The sequence below is a fragment of the Salvelinus alpinus genome, chromosome 3 (genome assembly GCF_045679555.1).
Source record: "Salvelinus alpinus chromosome 3, SLU_Salpinus.1, whole genome shotgun sequence".
Lineage (NCBI taxonomy): Eukaryota > Metazoa > Chordata > Actinopteri > Salmoniformes > Salmonidae > Salvelinus > Salvelinus alpinus.
The window spans coordinates 76,794,007-76,810,597 of NC_092088.1; the positions used below are offsets into that span (position 1 = coordinate 76,794,007).

General features: G+C 42.4%; 1 protein-coding gene across 1 annotated transcript in view; it reads left to right on the forward strand.

Moving 5' to 3' along the window:
* The window catches only part of LOC139571364 (parvalbumin, thymic CPV3-like), a 12,218-nt gene extending 3,530 nt beyond the window's left edge, over positions 1–8,688 (forward strand). The window contains exon 5 of the mRNA XM_071394164.1: positions 8,336–8,688. Coding sequence (XP_071250265.1) covers positions 8,336–8,361 — 26 coding nt within the window. The 3' untranslated portion in view covers positions 8,362–8,688. The remainder of the gene's footprint in view (positions 1–8,335) is intronic.
* The last annotated feature ends 7,903 nt before the right edge of the window (positions 8,689–16,591 follow it).

Sequence of the window (16,591 nt, forward strand, 5' to 3'; positions counted from 1 at the left end):
GTAATCACCTGCAGGCTGGGGCATTATCATGAGCCAGTTGGTAAGGCTGTTAGCATTTCCTTGTATCAAATAGTTTAAAGTTCTTCCTTAGTATTCTGCCATCCTGTTCCAGTATGGCAGAATACTATTGAATCTAAGCCAAGCATGCCGATGGACGGGTGTCTCTATTCATATTTATGGCATTGTATAGCCGTGTGTATTTTGTAGTATGAGATTAACGTTATGCTCTTTAGAGTTGTAATCTGCCCTGACACCGGTCAACACAGATGTATGGCTTTGAAGGGCCAGCCCAGGATAGACAGAAGAGAATAGGTAGAGTGTAGGTTTTACAGACAGCAGATGTTTCAGGTCATGAGGAAGGCTTTGGGACAGGCCTGGTAGAGTAGAGTAGCATGTGTACAAGGTTTTGAGGGTGACAAGAACAGATTGTGGAGTTCAATCAGATGCTCTTAATGGCAATCCCTGTTGGTCTTCTTGCCAAGCAGAGATCCATAAGTCACAGCTTCCAGCAGACCTTGGTTTTAAATAGTATTCGAAACCTTTTATATACTTTTAGCGTTTGATTGAGCCTACCTGGAGTGCCATATGGGTGACGTTTGCATTTTTGGGTCTATTCCATTGATTCCAATAAAGCAGACAATTCAGACAACCCTAAACATTATTCTCTGGTTACAAACCAACGATTTGGTTCAGGGTCATTTTGGTCCGTTTTTTCCACCTTCCCTCTATTGATGGAATAATAAACCAAAAGGTTTTGTAAGTGTTTGGGTGTTTGTATTACCTAAGGTTTGTTGTTATGCCTTATCCAACATCTTTTGGACATGGGGGCAAATTGATTCTGTGAAAGATACTTATGTACAGTGGCTTGCAAAAGTTTTCACCACCTTGGCATTTTTCCTATTTTGTTGCCTTACAACCTAGAATTAAAATGGATTTTTGGGGGTTTTGTATCATTTGATTTACACAACATGCCTACCACTTTGAAGATGCAAAATATATTTTATTGTGAAACAAACAAGAAATAAGACAAAAAACTGAAAACTTGAGTGTGCATAACTATTCACCCCCCTAAAGTCGATACTTTGTAGAGCGACCTTTTGCAGCAATTACAGCTGCAGGTCTCTTGGGGTATGTCTCCATAAGCTTGGCACATCTAGCCACTGGGATTTTTGCCCATTCTTCAAGGCAAAACTGCTCCAGCTCCTTCAAGTTGGATGGGTTCCGCTGGTGTACAGCAATCTTTAAGTCATACCACAGATTCTCAATTGGATTGAGGTCTGGGCTTTGACTAGGCCATTCCAAGGCATTTAAATGTTTCCCCTTAAACCACTCGAGTGTTGCTTCAGCAGTATGCTTAGGGTCATTGTCCTGCTGGAAGGTGAACCTCCATCCCAGTCTCAAATCTCTGGAAGACAAACAGGTTTCCCTCAAGAATTTCCCTGTATTTAGCGCCATCCATCATTCCTTCAATTCTGACCAGTTTCTCAGTCCCTGCCGATGAAAAATATCCCCACAGCATGATGCTGCCACCACCATGCTTCACTGTGGGGATGGTGTTCTCGGGGTGATGAGAGGTGTTGGGTTTGCGCCATACATAGTGCTTTCCTTAATTGCCAAAAAGCTCAATTTTAGTCTCATCTGACCAGAGTACCTTCTTCCATATATTTGGTGAGTCTCCCACATGCCTTTTGACGAACACCAAACCTGTTTGCTTATTTTTTTCTTTAAGCAATGGCTTTTTTCTAGACACTCTTCCGTAAAGCCCAGCTCTGTGGAGTGTATGGCTTAAAGTGGTCCTATGGACAGATACTCCAATCTCCGCTGTGGAGCTTTGCAGCTCCTTCAGGGTCATCTTTGGTCTCTTTGTTGCCTCTCTGATTAATGCCCTCCTTGCCTGGTCCGTGAGTTTTGGTGGGCGGCCCTCTCTTGGCATGTTTGTTGTGGTGCCGTATTCTTTCATTTTTTTAGTAATGGATTTAATGGTGCTCCGTGGGATGTTCAAAGTCTCTGATATTTTTTTATAACCCAACCCTGATCTGTATTTTCCACAACTTTGTCCCTGACCTGTTTGGAGAGCTCCTTGGTCTTCATGTGCCGCTTGCTTGGTGGTGCCCCTTGCTTAGTGGTGTTGCAGACTCTGGGGCATTTCAGAACAGGTGTATATATACTGAGATCATGTGACAGATCATGTGACACTTAGATTGCACACAGGTGGACTTTATTTAATTAATTATGTGACTTCTGAAGGTAATTGGCTGCACCAGATCTTATTTAGGGGCTTCATAGCAAAGGGGGTGAATGCATACGCACACACCCCTTTTCCAGGTTTAAAAAATAAATAAATGTAAACAATTTTTATTTTTTCATTTCACATCACCAATTTGGACTATTTTGTGTATGTCCATTATTACATGAACTCCAAATAAAAATCTGTAACGGTGGTCCTCCTCCTCTTCAATCGAAAAGGAGGAGTAGTGATGGAACCAAGGCGCAGCGGGTTGTGAACACATAATTTATTAAAGAAAACACGAAAACACGAACTTGACTAAAACTAACAAAACAACAAACGGTGTAGACAGACCTGGACGACGAACTCACATAAACACGAAGAACGCACGAACAGGGAAAATAGCCTACACATAAATGACGAATGAACAAAACAAACCGAACAGTCCCGTATGGTGCGACAAAACACTGACACGGAAGACAACCACCCACGACAAACAATGTGAAACAACCTCCCTATGTATGTCTCTCAATCAGAGGAAAACGAAAACACCTGCCTCTGATTGAGAGCCATACAAGGTCAATTAAACCTGACACTTAACATAGAACAAACACAGACTGCCCACCCAGCTCACGTCCTGACCCACTAAACACAACAATACAAAAGGAAAACAAGGTCAGGAACGTGACAAAATCAATGTAAATTACAGGTTGTAATGCAACAAAATAGGAAAAACGCCAAGAGGGGTGAATACTTTTGCAAGGCACTGTATGTGTATGGTGGTATGCATAATAAAAGTAAGGCACGTGATACAGTGTATTCGAAACTATTCAGACACCTTGACTTTTTCCACATGTTGTTACGTTACAGCCTTATTCTAAAATGGATACAAATATTTTTTCCCCTTATCAATCTACACACAATACCCCACAATGACAAAGCGAAAACATGTTTTAAGAAATTTTTGCAAATGTATTAAAAATAAAAACAAGAAATACTTTATTTACATAAGTATTCCGACAACACTTCCGGCGCCGAAAAGAGATGGCCGCCTCGCTTCGCGTTCCTTGGAAAATATGCAGTATTTTGTTTTTTTATGTGTTATTTCTTACATCGGTACCCCAGGTAATCTTAGGTTTCATTACATACAGTCGGGAGGAACTACTGAATATACGATTAACGTCAACTCATCATCGTTCCTACCAGGAATATGACTTTCCCGAAACGGATCCAGTGTTTTGCCTTCCACCCAATACAATGGATCTGATCCCAGCCGGCGACCCTGTGCGACGCCGAAAAAGGGGCAAACGAGGCGGTCTCGTGGTCAGGCTTCGGAGACGGGCACATCGCGCTCCACTCCCTAGCATACTACTCGCCAATGTCCAGTCTCTTGACAATAAGGTTGATGAAATCCGAGCACGGGTAGCATTCCAGAGAGACATCAGGGATTGCAACGTGCTCTGCTTCACGGAAACATGGCTAACTCAAGGGACGCTAACGGAGTCGGTGCAGCCAGCTGGTTTCTTCATGCATCGCGCCGACAGAAACAAACATCTTTCCGGTAAGAAGAGGGGCGGGGGGGTATGCCTTATGATTAACGAGAAGTGGTGTGATCATCATAACAACACACAGGAACTCAAGTCATTCTGTTCACCTGATCTAGAACTCCTCACAATCAAATGTCGACCGCATTATCTACCAAGGGAATTCTCTTCAATCATAATCACAGCCGTATATATTCCCCCCCAAGCAGACACATCGATGGCCCTGAACGAACTTTATCTGACTCTTTGTAAACTGGAAACCACACACCCTGAGGCTGCATTCATCGTAGCTGGGGATTTTAACAAGGCTAATCTTAAAAACAAAACTCCCTAAATTCTATCAGCATATCGATTGTGCTACCAGGGCTGGGAAAACCCTAGATCATTGTTATACTAATTTCCGCGACGCATATAAGGCCCGCCCCCCTTTCGGAAAAGCTGACCACGACTCCATTTTGTTGATTCCAGCCTACAAACAGAAACTCAAACAACAAGCTCCCGCGCTCAGGTCTGTTCAACGCTGGTCCGACCAATCTGAATCCACGCTTCAAGACTGCTTCGATCACGCGGATTGGAATATGTTCCGCATCGCGTCCAACAACAATATTGACGAATATGCTGATTCGGTGAGCGAGTTCATTAGGAAGTGCATTGACGATGTCGTACCCACAGCAACGATTAAAACATTCCCAAACCAGAAACCGTGGATTGACGGCAGCATTCGCGTGAAACTGAAAGCGCGAACCACTGCTTTTAACCAGGGCAAGGTGACCGGAAGCATGACCGAATACAAACAGTGTAGCTATTCTCTCCGCAAGGCAATCAAACAGGCTAAGTCCCAGTACAGAGACAAAATCGAGTCGCAATTCAACAGCTCAGACACAAGAGGTATGTGGCAGGGTCTACAGTCAATCACGGATTACAAAAAGAAAACCAGCCCCGTCGCGGACCAGGATGTCTTGCTCCCAGACAGGCTAAACAACTTTTTTGCCCGCTTTGAGGACAATACAGTGCCACTGACACGGCCCCCTACCAAAACCTGCGGGCTCTCCTTCACTGCAGCCGAGGTGAGTAAAACATTTAAACGTGTTAACCCTCGCAAGGCTGCAGGCCCAGACGGCATTCCCAGCCGCGTCCTCAGAGCATGCGCAGACCAGCTGGCTGGTGTGTTTACGGACATATTCAATCAATCCTTATCCCAGTCTGCTGTTCCCACATGCTTCAAGAGGGCCACCATTGTTCCTGTTCCCAAGAAAGCTAAGGTAACTGAGCTAAACGACTACCGCCCCGTAGCACTCACTTCCGTCATCATGAAGTGCTTTGAGAGACTAGTCAAGGACCATATCACCTCCACCCTACCGGACACCCTAGACCCACTCCAATTTGCTTACCGACCCAATAGGTCCACAGACGACGCAATCGCAACCACACTGCACACTGCCCTAACCCATCTGGACAAGAGGAATACCCATGTGAGAATGCTGTTCATCGATTACAGCTCAGCATTTAACACCATAGTACCCTCCAAACTCGTCATCAAGCTCGAGACCCTGGGTCTCGACCCCGCCCTGTGCAACTGGGTCCTGGACTTCCTGACGGGCCGCCCCCAGGTGGTGAGGGTAGGTAACAACATCTCCACCCCGCTGATACTCAACACTGGGGCCCCACAAGGGTGCGTTCTGAGCCCTCTCCTGTACTCCCTGTTCACCCACGACTGCGTGGCCATGCACGCCTCCAACTCAATCATCAAGTTTGCGGATGACACTACAGTGGTAGGCTTGATTACCAACAACGACGAGACGGCCTACAGGGAGGAGGTGAGGGCCCTCGGAGTGTGGTGTCAGGAAAATAACCTCACACTCAACGTCAACAAAACAAAGGAGATGATTGTGGACTTCAGGAAACAGCAGAGGGAGCACCCCCCTATCCACATCGACGGGTCAGTAGTGGAGAAGGTGGAAAGTTTTAAGTTCCTCGGTGTACACATCACGGACAAACTGAATTGGTCCACCCACACAGACAGCGTTGTGAAGAAGGCGCAGCAGCGCCTCTTCAACCTCAGGAGGCTGAAGAAATTTGGCTTGTCACATAAAGCACTCACAAACTTCTACAGATGCACAATCGAGAGCATCCTGTCGGGCTGTATCACCGCCTGGTACGGCAACTGCTCCGCCCACAACCGTAAGGCTCTCCAGAGGGTAGTGAGGTCTGCAGAACGCATCACCAGGGGCAAACTACCTGCCCTCCAGGACACCTACACCACCCGATGTCACAGGAAGGCCATAAAGATCATCAAGGACAACAACCACCCAAGCCACTGCCTGTTCACCCCGCTATCATCCAGAAGGCGAGGTCAGTACAGGTGCATCAAAGCAGGGACCGAGAGACTGAAAAACAGCTTCTATCTCAAGGCCATCAGACTGTTAAACAGCCACCACTAACATTTAGCGGCCGCTGCCAACATACTGACTCAACTCCAGCCACTTTAAAAATGGGAATTGATGGAAATTATGTAAAAATGTACCACTAGCCACTTTAAACAATGCCACTTAATATAATGTTTACATACCCTACATTACCCATCTCATATGTATATACTGTACTCTATATCATCTACTGCATCTTGCCATCTTTATGTAATACATGTACCACTAGCCACTTTAAACTATGCCACTTTATGTTTACATACCCTACAGTACTCATCTCATATGTATATACCGTACTCTATACCATCTACTGCATCTGCCATGCCGTTCTGTACCACCACTCATTCATATATCTTTATGTACATATTCTTTATCCCTTTACACTTGTGTGTGTGTGTAAGGTAGTAGTTGTGGAATTGTTAGGTTAGATTACTTGTTGGTTATTACTGCATTGTCGGAACTAGAAGCACAAGCATTTCGCTACACTCGCATTAACATCTGCTAACCATGTGTATGTGACTAATAAAATTTGATTTGATTTGATTTGAACATTGGGAGACTTCTGGGAAAGCTTGTGAAACAGACCAAGCAGACCAGGCCGGGATTTGGGGTTTGAGAAGTCAATAAGAAGATTTCCATTAACCAAAATCATTGCGACATGTGTAATGGAAACGTCAGATATAGGAGACATTTTCTAAAGATGGTCAACATTTTTACCTGTTGGACAGGAGTGGATTTTTATTTTGTCTAACTGTCTTTATTGCGACAAATTATGACGGAAATGGTGTGATGATTGCCGAATACTTTTGAAGGTACGCGGGGCACGGAATGTAACTATGAAGCTCCAATTCACACTCATTGGTGTAAAGTACTTAAGTAAAAATACTTACAAGTACTTCTTAAGTATTTTTTGGTGTATCTATACTTTACTATACATTTTTTTGACAACTTTTACTTTTACTTCACTACATTCCTAAAGAAAATAATGTAGTACAAAAGTACTCGTTACATTTTTTTATGCTTAGCAGGACAGGAAAATGGTCCAATTCACACACTTATCAGGAGAACACGTGGTCATCTGTAGTGCCATCTGCTTTGCTGAATATAAATAATTTGAAATGATTTATAATTTTACTTTTACTTGTGATACTTAAGTATATTTTATAAATTACATTTACTTTTGATACTTAAGTATATTTAGAACCAAATACTTTTAGACTTTTACTCAAGCAGCATTTTACTGGGTGACTAACTTTTACTTGAGTAACTTTCTATTAAAGTATCTATACTTTTTCTCAAGTATCATAATTGGGTACTTTTTCCACCACTGGAAACACTTCAACCACTACATTTTTATTCAACACAATCTTTTTTTAGGTGTGACATCATTACGTCCAGCTGTTTTTTATTGACACAAGATAATTAAATTAAAACGCACTTTAGCAGGCAATTGTCGTGTCTATTTTCTATACTTCCTAAACGTGGACCAAAAAAATACACTCCCCTACATTTTTTAAAGGTATATGTGACCAAGAGATGCATATCTGTATTCCCGGTCATGTAAAATCCATAGATTAGTGCCTAATTCATTTATTTCAATTAACTGATTTCCTTATATGAACTGTAACTCAGTAAAATCTTTTAAATTGTTGCGTTTAGATTTTTGCTCAGTGTAGTTGAACATGTTATTACTCCAACCTTGTGAAAGTGACAAACTGACATGTTTTCATTTTCATCAAATACAACTTTATATCAAAGGAGTGCCATTGATTTGAAGGCCTGCACATGTGCATTTCGGCATGCGACGACAGTTAGATCCAATGACATGTTTCTGCACATGAGTTTAGCCAGCCAACGTCGCCATGACATCGCCTAAAAGTGTGATTGGGGATTTCTATTGGAGAAGCAGTTTCTGCCTATCTTCATACTGTACTGTCTTTGATAACAAAGTTCATGTCCATTGTAGTATTCCAATTCCTAATTCTATGGGCTGTCTATTGAAGTGATTACATAAATAACCAACATTTGCGGAGTACTGCTCTGATCTAATCTCAGAATGTTCTTGTTCTTATCCAGAATTAGAACTAATCTCAGAATGTTTTTCGCATTCTAATTCTATGGTTTCTCTCCCGCCACAGAATTCCTGATCATGGTCCAGTCCTGAGAGATCCATGGGCGCAGAGAGAGCAGCAGGTGTTCGTTCTCCTCTCCTTCCTCCAGCTTCCAGCTTCCAGCCTCAGTCTACTTCCTCAAGCCTACAGCAGCCTCCATTCCTGGAAATTTGATTTTCTCTGTCCTGCTTGAATTGTACCCTTCAAGTTAGATTTTTTTCAGAGCCCCTCTCTATTCAATTACATTTTGAATCCATGAGACCATTTTTGTTTTCCTTTTGATTAAGTTCTAGAAGGTTGTATAGCTGTGTTGCCCCATGTTTTCTTCCAATGCACACCACATTGTCTATCAAAGAAATGAATAAACACATTGTAACATATTGTGGCGAATTGCATTGTTTTTTTCCCAAACACAACTCCTGAACATTTCAAACACAACTCCTGAACATTTCAAACACAACTCCTGAACATTTCCATCTGTTAAATGACTGTATCGTAACCATACAACAGATGCCATGTAAGGAAGTGTTGTATGTTACAATGAACTGAATGTACACTTATCCCTCGAGAGAGTGCATTATCCTATTGTCCTGTAATGGATTTAACGTAGCTTTTGGGCTAATCCACACTGGAAATCAATTTAATGCACTATTACTTTGTTACGTAGTGTTGCCTAAAATGTAAAGAGCTGCTATGTTAGTTGTAACATTGTGTAACACCGTTCTGTCCATCCAAATCACAATATGAATACACTACAGCTTGTATGACACAGTGCTCTGTTTTAGTTGTGTAAAGCTCACAGGTCATTACAGTGGTTAGCATCACTGCTAGCCCAGCATCAACCCACATATACATTGACCTACTGCACATGAAACAGAAAACAAGATACCATTGAGGTGCCCATTCAGACAACTGTTGAAGGAGTAGGGGAAATCCTTGCCTGTTGTTTCTGACAATCAAGTGTAAAGGGAGCTGTTCTGTTATATTTTCCTCAGTGCTTAAGTAGCTAGTAAAAGTGCGCTATGACCTTAACTGACACCAGTCTATCTCTCAGGCTATATCGGGTAACACTTGTGTCCGCTACACCGCATTAAGTATGTCTGCGTGTTTGTTTGTTTGTGTGCGTGTGTGTGTTTACCTGAATAGTAGAGGACACAATAACCAACCACCATAGGAAATTCTGTCAAAATTTATAGAAATTTTTTTTTTTCTGTCATGGGGTCATAAAAGGTTAATGATCAACACTGAGCATAAGATTATTCCATTAAATTTACAAGATTTATTTTGATATATTTGTTTTATTATTTGATAATTAGGTGATGAATAATATGAATAGTTTACTGAAAATAACATTGTTTATTCTTCAGAACAATGAGAAACCGTATTTTGTGGTTGATAGAAATTTCAATAATTAAAAGAATGGATGTTGCTCATTGTTTATCCAGGAATAGGTCTGGAATAAGAGTGTTAAAAGATTTAAAGCAAATGGAGGTGACAGGGTGCAGGTTAAGGCCTCTCAGTGTCTCATTGGAAAGACTACCCCTCTTAGGTTTCTGTTGAATGAATTCAACTTAAAGTGATGAGACAGAAAAATTGCCAGTTCCATAGAATTAGGAATTAGAATACTAGAATGTCCATGAACCTGGTCTAAAGGTCAGCCATTTTTGTCAGGGAGTTGGTCAACCATGGTTTGCCAGCGCTGTGATAAGATATTGTGTAAAATAATTCATTTGAAAAATGTATCTACACTGTATGTTTGTTAGCCAGCCAGTTTTAGAGGAACGATTCCATAGATTTTTCAAGTTAACTACCAATATGCCAACAATGCACTCAATCCAAATCCATTCTGTACACTGGCCCAAACAGTTGAGAGGACTTAAACAAGTTTTTAAAGTACTGATATTGTTTAATACAATAGCACTCACAGCTTTACAAGAAAACAAAAATTGAGACATTTATGGTCTGTTTACATATAGTTTAGAGGCAATATATACAGAAAATTTGTATAAAACCCATATAAACTGTATTTATAATTATATGACAATATTTTAGGTTGACAATAATTTGATTACACAATTTCTGATATCACATGCCTTACTTTTATTCTTCGACATAAGTAAAATCAGGATTATGCATCTATTGCCATTCATTTCAATTAGACTGGTTCTGATTTCTCCCTGACCAATATGGCTGCCATTTTCATCCCATTCAGGAACTTTGAGAGTTAATGACATAGTCCCCACTTGTAATTTAATAGGATCTCTATGGCCAGTTCGCATATTACATTATTACTGATAATTTATCCAAACTGTAGTATCAACATCATAAAATAATGATATGATTGAATTTGACAGTTGTCAATTGCCTGTCACTTGTTTAATTGTTCCATCAACCATTTTTAATAAACAAATACCAATCCATGATCATTAAGACCAATTAATGTTCTTAATGTTCTCCTTCAACATTGTATTAGTATATAGGCCTGACTTATGCACAGTCTGGAAAGGCAAGGGCATCACAGGAACTTTTGTTGTGGAACCATCATGTTAGTACAATAAATCCCACCGAGCAGTTTCTAATGTAACACACAGGTGATTCTGTCAAAATCAGGACGTTTATGCGGATTTTCTTATTGATCGCGGCTTTTCTACTTTATCTCGTACTAATGTTCACAACAAACGAGATGATCTACATGTGTTGTGTTAAATTGTCAAATTCATCTGTGATTCGGAAATAGTTTTCCCATATTGCTGCGAAAACAACTACAGTGTAGCGGATTGTTGACGCTGCTGCAGTGCAACCAGCATACAAATTGACCACCTAACTGCTTTCTATATTTAACAATTTAGCTTTTTAAATGTATAAATTTAGCTAAGCTAACTTAGCTTAGCTAACTTAGCTAATGTATAAACTTGTTGTGCCCACCTGGCTAGGCTGATGTGGACTCCCTAGCCCTTGATCAAGACTCTCAGTTCCATTACACTAAAGAGTGATTGGATGAAGGCTTCTTCTGTACAAGGTGTTTTGTTAAGAACACCGACGCTCAATCTGAACATTAACACAAACATAAGCTAAGCATTTTAGGGACAGATCGACATTTGCCGAGGGGGAGGGGCAGTGGTGTAAAGTACTTAATAGAAATACTTAAATATTACTGAAGTAGTTTTTTTGGGGTATCTGTACTTAAATCAATCAAATGTATTTATAAAGCCCTTTTTACATCAGCCGATGTCATAAAGTGCTATACAGAAACCCAGCCTAAAACCCCAAACAGCAAGCAATGCAAATGTAGAAGCACGGTGGCTAGGAAAAACTCCCTAGAAAGGCAGGAACCTAGGAAGAAACCAGGCTCTGAGGTGTGGCCAGTTGTCTTCTGGCTGTGCTGGGTTGAGGTTATAACAGTACATGGCCAAGATGTTCAAACGTTCATAGATGACCAGCAGGGTCAAATAATAATCACAGTGGTTGTAGAGGGTGCAACATGTCATTGTAACCGATGTGAAATGGCTAGCTAGGTAGCGGTAGTGCGCGCTAGCAGCCTTTCAGTCGGTGACGTCACTTGCTCTGAGACTTGAAGTAGTGGTTACCCTTGCTCTGCAAGGGCCGCGGTTTTTGTGGAGCGATGGGTAACGATGCTTCGTGGGTGTCAGTTGTTGATGTGTGCAGAGGGTCCCTGGTTCGCACCCGGGTCGGGGCGAGGGGACGGACGTAAAGTTATACTGTTAAATCAGCACCTCATGAGTAAATGTCAGTTGGCTTTCATAGCCAAGCATTCAGAGTTAGAGACAGCAGGTGCGGTAGAAAGAGAGAGTCAAAAACAGCAGGTCTGGGACAAGGTAGCACTTCCAGTGAACAGGTTAGGGTTCCATAGCTGCAGGCAGAACAGTTGAAACTAGAGCAGCAGCACGACCAGGTGGACTGGGGACAGCAAGGAGTCATCAGGCCAGGTCATCCTGAGGCATGGTCCCAGGGCTCAGGTCCTCTGGGAGGGAGAGAGAGAGAGAGAATTAGAGGGAGCATACTTCAATTCACCCAGGACACAGGATAAGACAGGAGAATACTCCAGATATAACAGACTGACCCTAGCCCCCCAACACAAACTATTGCATCATAAATACTGGAGGATGAGACAGGAGGGGTCGGGATACACTGTGGCCCTGTCCGATGATACCCCTGGACAGGGCCAAACAGGCAGGATATAACCCTATCCACTTTGCCAAAGCACAGCCCCCACACCACTAGAGGGATATCTTCAACCACCAACTTACTACCCTGAGACAAGGCAGAGTACAACCCACAAAGACCTCCCCCACGGCACGAACCCAAGGGGGGCGCCAAACCCGGACAGGAAGATCATGTCAGTGACTCAACCCACTCAAGTAACGCACCCTTCCTAGGGACGGGGTACTATTTATAGTTGACAACTTTTACTCCATACATTCCTGAAGAAAATGTACTTTTTTACTCCATACATTTTCCCTGATACCCAAAAGTACTCATTACATTTTGAATGCTTAGCAGGACAGGACAATCGTCCAATTCACACACTTATCAAGAGAACATCCCTGGTCATCCCTACTGCATCTGATCTGGCGGACTCACTAAACGTGAATGCATAATTTGAAAATTATGTCTGACTTTTGTAGAGTGCCCCTGGCAAAAATAATTCACATGACCCTCCCATTGTACTGTAAAATAAATTGAAGACCCTCCCTGCTCATAGAATTAACTCAAAATAAATTTTACAACCACAAAGAACAATAACTGTAGTGACCCTGTGTTCATAAACATGGATGTCGACTTTGCCACTTCAACATGCTTTTGTGGCACAGTCGATGCCACGGAGGGCTAGAAGGTTGATGGTTCCCCGAGCAGCACTGACGAGCTAACTCTCCATGTTTGTTTCATTACGCTACGATCAGTTGGCTGCAGACAATGATCAGCTTGGAGGAAATCTGATTTTCAACATTTCGATGCCATATGTTTATAATTATATAAAATATATGCAACAGATTTTCCACCAACAGGATTCTGTGCCAATGCACCACACAACCAATAAACAAAGCATACCGACTTCGGGCACTTCAATATCAATGGTTTTCAACACCACAATAAATAGACTATGTTAATCTCGACAAACAGAAAATGCATCCCTCCTTACCTTGTATCGAAAGCTTGGCTTGACAATCTCTGAATGCCATTAACTTTTTGGTGTTTTGTAACCCATCTCTTTCCATTCATCATTTGGTCGCTGCACAGTTTGGATTGATTGATTGATTTTATTTGTCAGTTAAAAAAAACACAAGTATACACAAAAATAAGTGACCTGGGATTGCACAATAAATTCAGACTTATTTCCATTGTGGTCCCTATTTTTTTCACATAAATACATATACAATTACATAGATAAAGACACATTGCGGATATAAAGACGGAAAAATGCTCAACCTCCAGATCAGTATGAGGGGGGAGTTTAAGTACAATTCTTACAAGCTTGTTTGGCTGGTAGCTTATACTTTAGATGATTGGGGTTGTTGGTAAACCATGATGTGGAGGCATAATCAAACTGACACCTATAGCTAGGTTTCCATCCAGTTTGCAACACATTTTCATGTGAATATTCTAAAATCTTCGTAAAAACAATATGCCATTTCAGAGTTTAATTTAGGAAAATTTGGCACCAGACAACATAACAGGGAAGATTATAATTTACCAGACATTTGAGAAATGTTATGGACATCCATATACATTCACATCCAACCTGTCGCAGCCAGCGCCATCAATAAACGAGGGATGTTGGCCAAATGAGCCTAATTTACGTGTCCTTAAAACAGCCTATAACAAATTTCAAAAACACAATTTCTTGTGTTTCGATGTGTAGCATATGCAAAATTTTATAGCCTGTTTTAGGCTACTATGTGGCTCCTGTGTAGCTCAGTTGGTAGAGCATAGTGCTTGCAACGCCAGGGTTGTGGGACCAGTATGAAAATGTATGCACTCACTAATTTAAGTTGCTCTACATAAGAGCATCTGCTAAATTACACAAATGTAAATACTATCCTAAAACAATAATTGCCCATCTCATGGTTCAGCTGTCAGTGATTTGAGCACTAAATGTATCAGGTCATTGCATGCAAAAGCCTATAGGCTTAGGTGTCCACTGTATAATGTTCATGTATTAATAAAAGTATGTATGTATTGAAAGCACAAAATTGTCTAGAATGTCATTGTATGTTGTAGCGTTAAGATTTCCCTTCACTGAAACTAAGGGGCCTAGCCCAAGACCATTATTGCTCCTCCACCAAACTTTACAGTTGGAACTATGCATTGGGGAAGGTAGCGTTTTCCTGCCATCCGCCAAACCCAATTTCATCCGTTGGACTGCCAGATGGTGAAGCGTGATTCATCACTCCAGAGAACGCGTTTCCACTGCTCCAGAGTCCAATGGCGGTGAACTTTACACCACTCCAGCCGACGCTTGGCATTGCACATGCTGATCTTAGGCTTGTGTGCGTGCGGCTGCTCGGCCATGGAAACCCATTTCATGAAGCCCATTTCATGAAGCTTTCATGAAGCAGCTTTTGTGCTGACGTTGCTTCCAGAGACACCCATAGTTGTATGGATCTGTGCAAAACTGCTACAGTAAGTGTATATTTTTTATTGGAAGGATTCTTTCTTGTTAATGATAGATAAGGGCCATATGTTTTGAAAGCCGTACCACAAGCGATGATTGACATTTATAAACATTAAAATGCAACGTCTGGATTGTAGTTCACATGAGCCAGTCGTGGGTGACACTAATGGCTGAGAACTGTAGGGAGAAGGCAGAATGTCGCCTAGAGGTTGAGAGCTAGGGACTCCCTAAAAACACGGCACCTAAATACAAGTTACTTTTTGTAGCAGGTTAGGAGAGCATTTTCGCTAACCCTATGTAACGGATGTGAAATGGCTATCTAGTTAGCGGTGGTGCGCGCTAATAGCCTTTCAATCGGTGAGTCACTTGCTCTGAGACCTTGAAGTAGTGGTTCCCCTTGCTCTGCAAGGGCCGTGGCTTTTGTGGAGCGATGGGTAACGATGCTTCGTGGGTGACTGTTATTGATGTGTGCAGAGGGTCCCTGGTTCGCGCCCAGGTCGGGGCGAGGGGACAGACTAAAGTTAATACTGTTACATTGGTGCCGTGACCCGGATCACTGGTTGCTGCGGAAAAGGAGGAGGTCGAAAGGGGGGTGAGTGTAACGGATGTGAAATGGCTATCTAGTTAGCGGTGGTGCGCGCTAATAGCCTTTCAATCGGTGACGTCACTTGCTCTGAGACCTTGAAGTAGTGGTTCCCTTTGCTCTGCAAGGGCCGCAGCCTTTGTGGAGCGATGGGTAACGATGCTTCGTGGGTGACTGTTGTTGATGTGTGGAGAGGGTCCCTGGTTTGCGCCCGGGGCGAGGGAACGGACTAAAGTTATACTGTTACATTGATGCTGTTGACCCGGATCACTGGTTGCTGCGGAAAAGGAGGAGGTCGAAAGGGGGGTGAGTGTAACGGATGTGAAATGGCTATCTAGTTAGCGGTGGTGCGCGCTAATAGCCTTTCAATCGGTGACGTCACTTGCTCTGAGACCTTGAAGTAGTGGTTCCCCTTGCTCTGCAAGGGCCGCGGCTTTTGTGGAGCGATGGGTAACGATGCTTCGTGGGTGACTGTTGTTGATGTGTGCAGAGGGTCCCTGGTTCGCGCGAGGGGACGGACTAAAGTTAATACTGTTACACCTAGCCAGAATTGTTTCCGACCCTACGCTTGCTTACAGCTGCACTGGGGTCGGACAGGCTTCCTGTTTACATTAAGCCACCATGGAACCGCCGTGAGATATGGCTCAGTAAATGTACCTCAATCCAGGGATGAGAAATGCGTTGTCCCCCGAATTGCCCCATTATCCCAACTGTTACACCGAGAAGATTGAACTGCTGAAAAACTAACAGTCGTTAAATTTTCTGTTATAATCTCAACCCGGTACAGCCAGAAGTGGACTGGCCACCCCTCAGAGCCACTTGATTTGAGATTTCTCTAACCCAGTGCAAGGTGTGCAGATTGGAAAATGCATAGCTATCTTTCAGCCCTGGGTCAAGAGATTGAGATTGAGTTTTTGATGCAATTTACTGTCTAAAGTAAACTGACCAAATTAACTGACACACTCAATGATTCTCTGAATCTGAAATGATGTGTAGAGTTTAAAGCTGATATTATTTTTGTCTGCAGCCACAAGGCTCAATTCACTCTGGAACAGAGGAAGTCAAG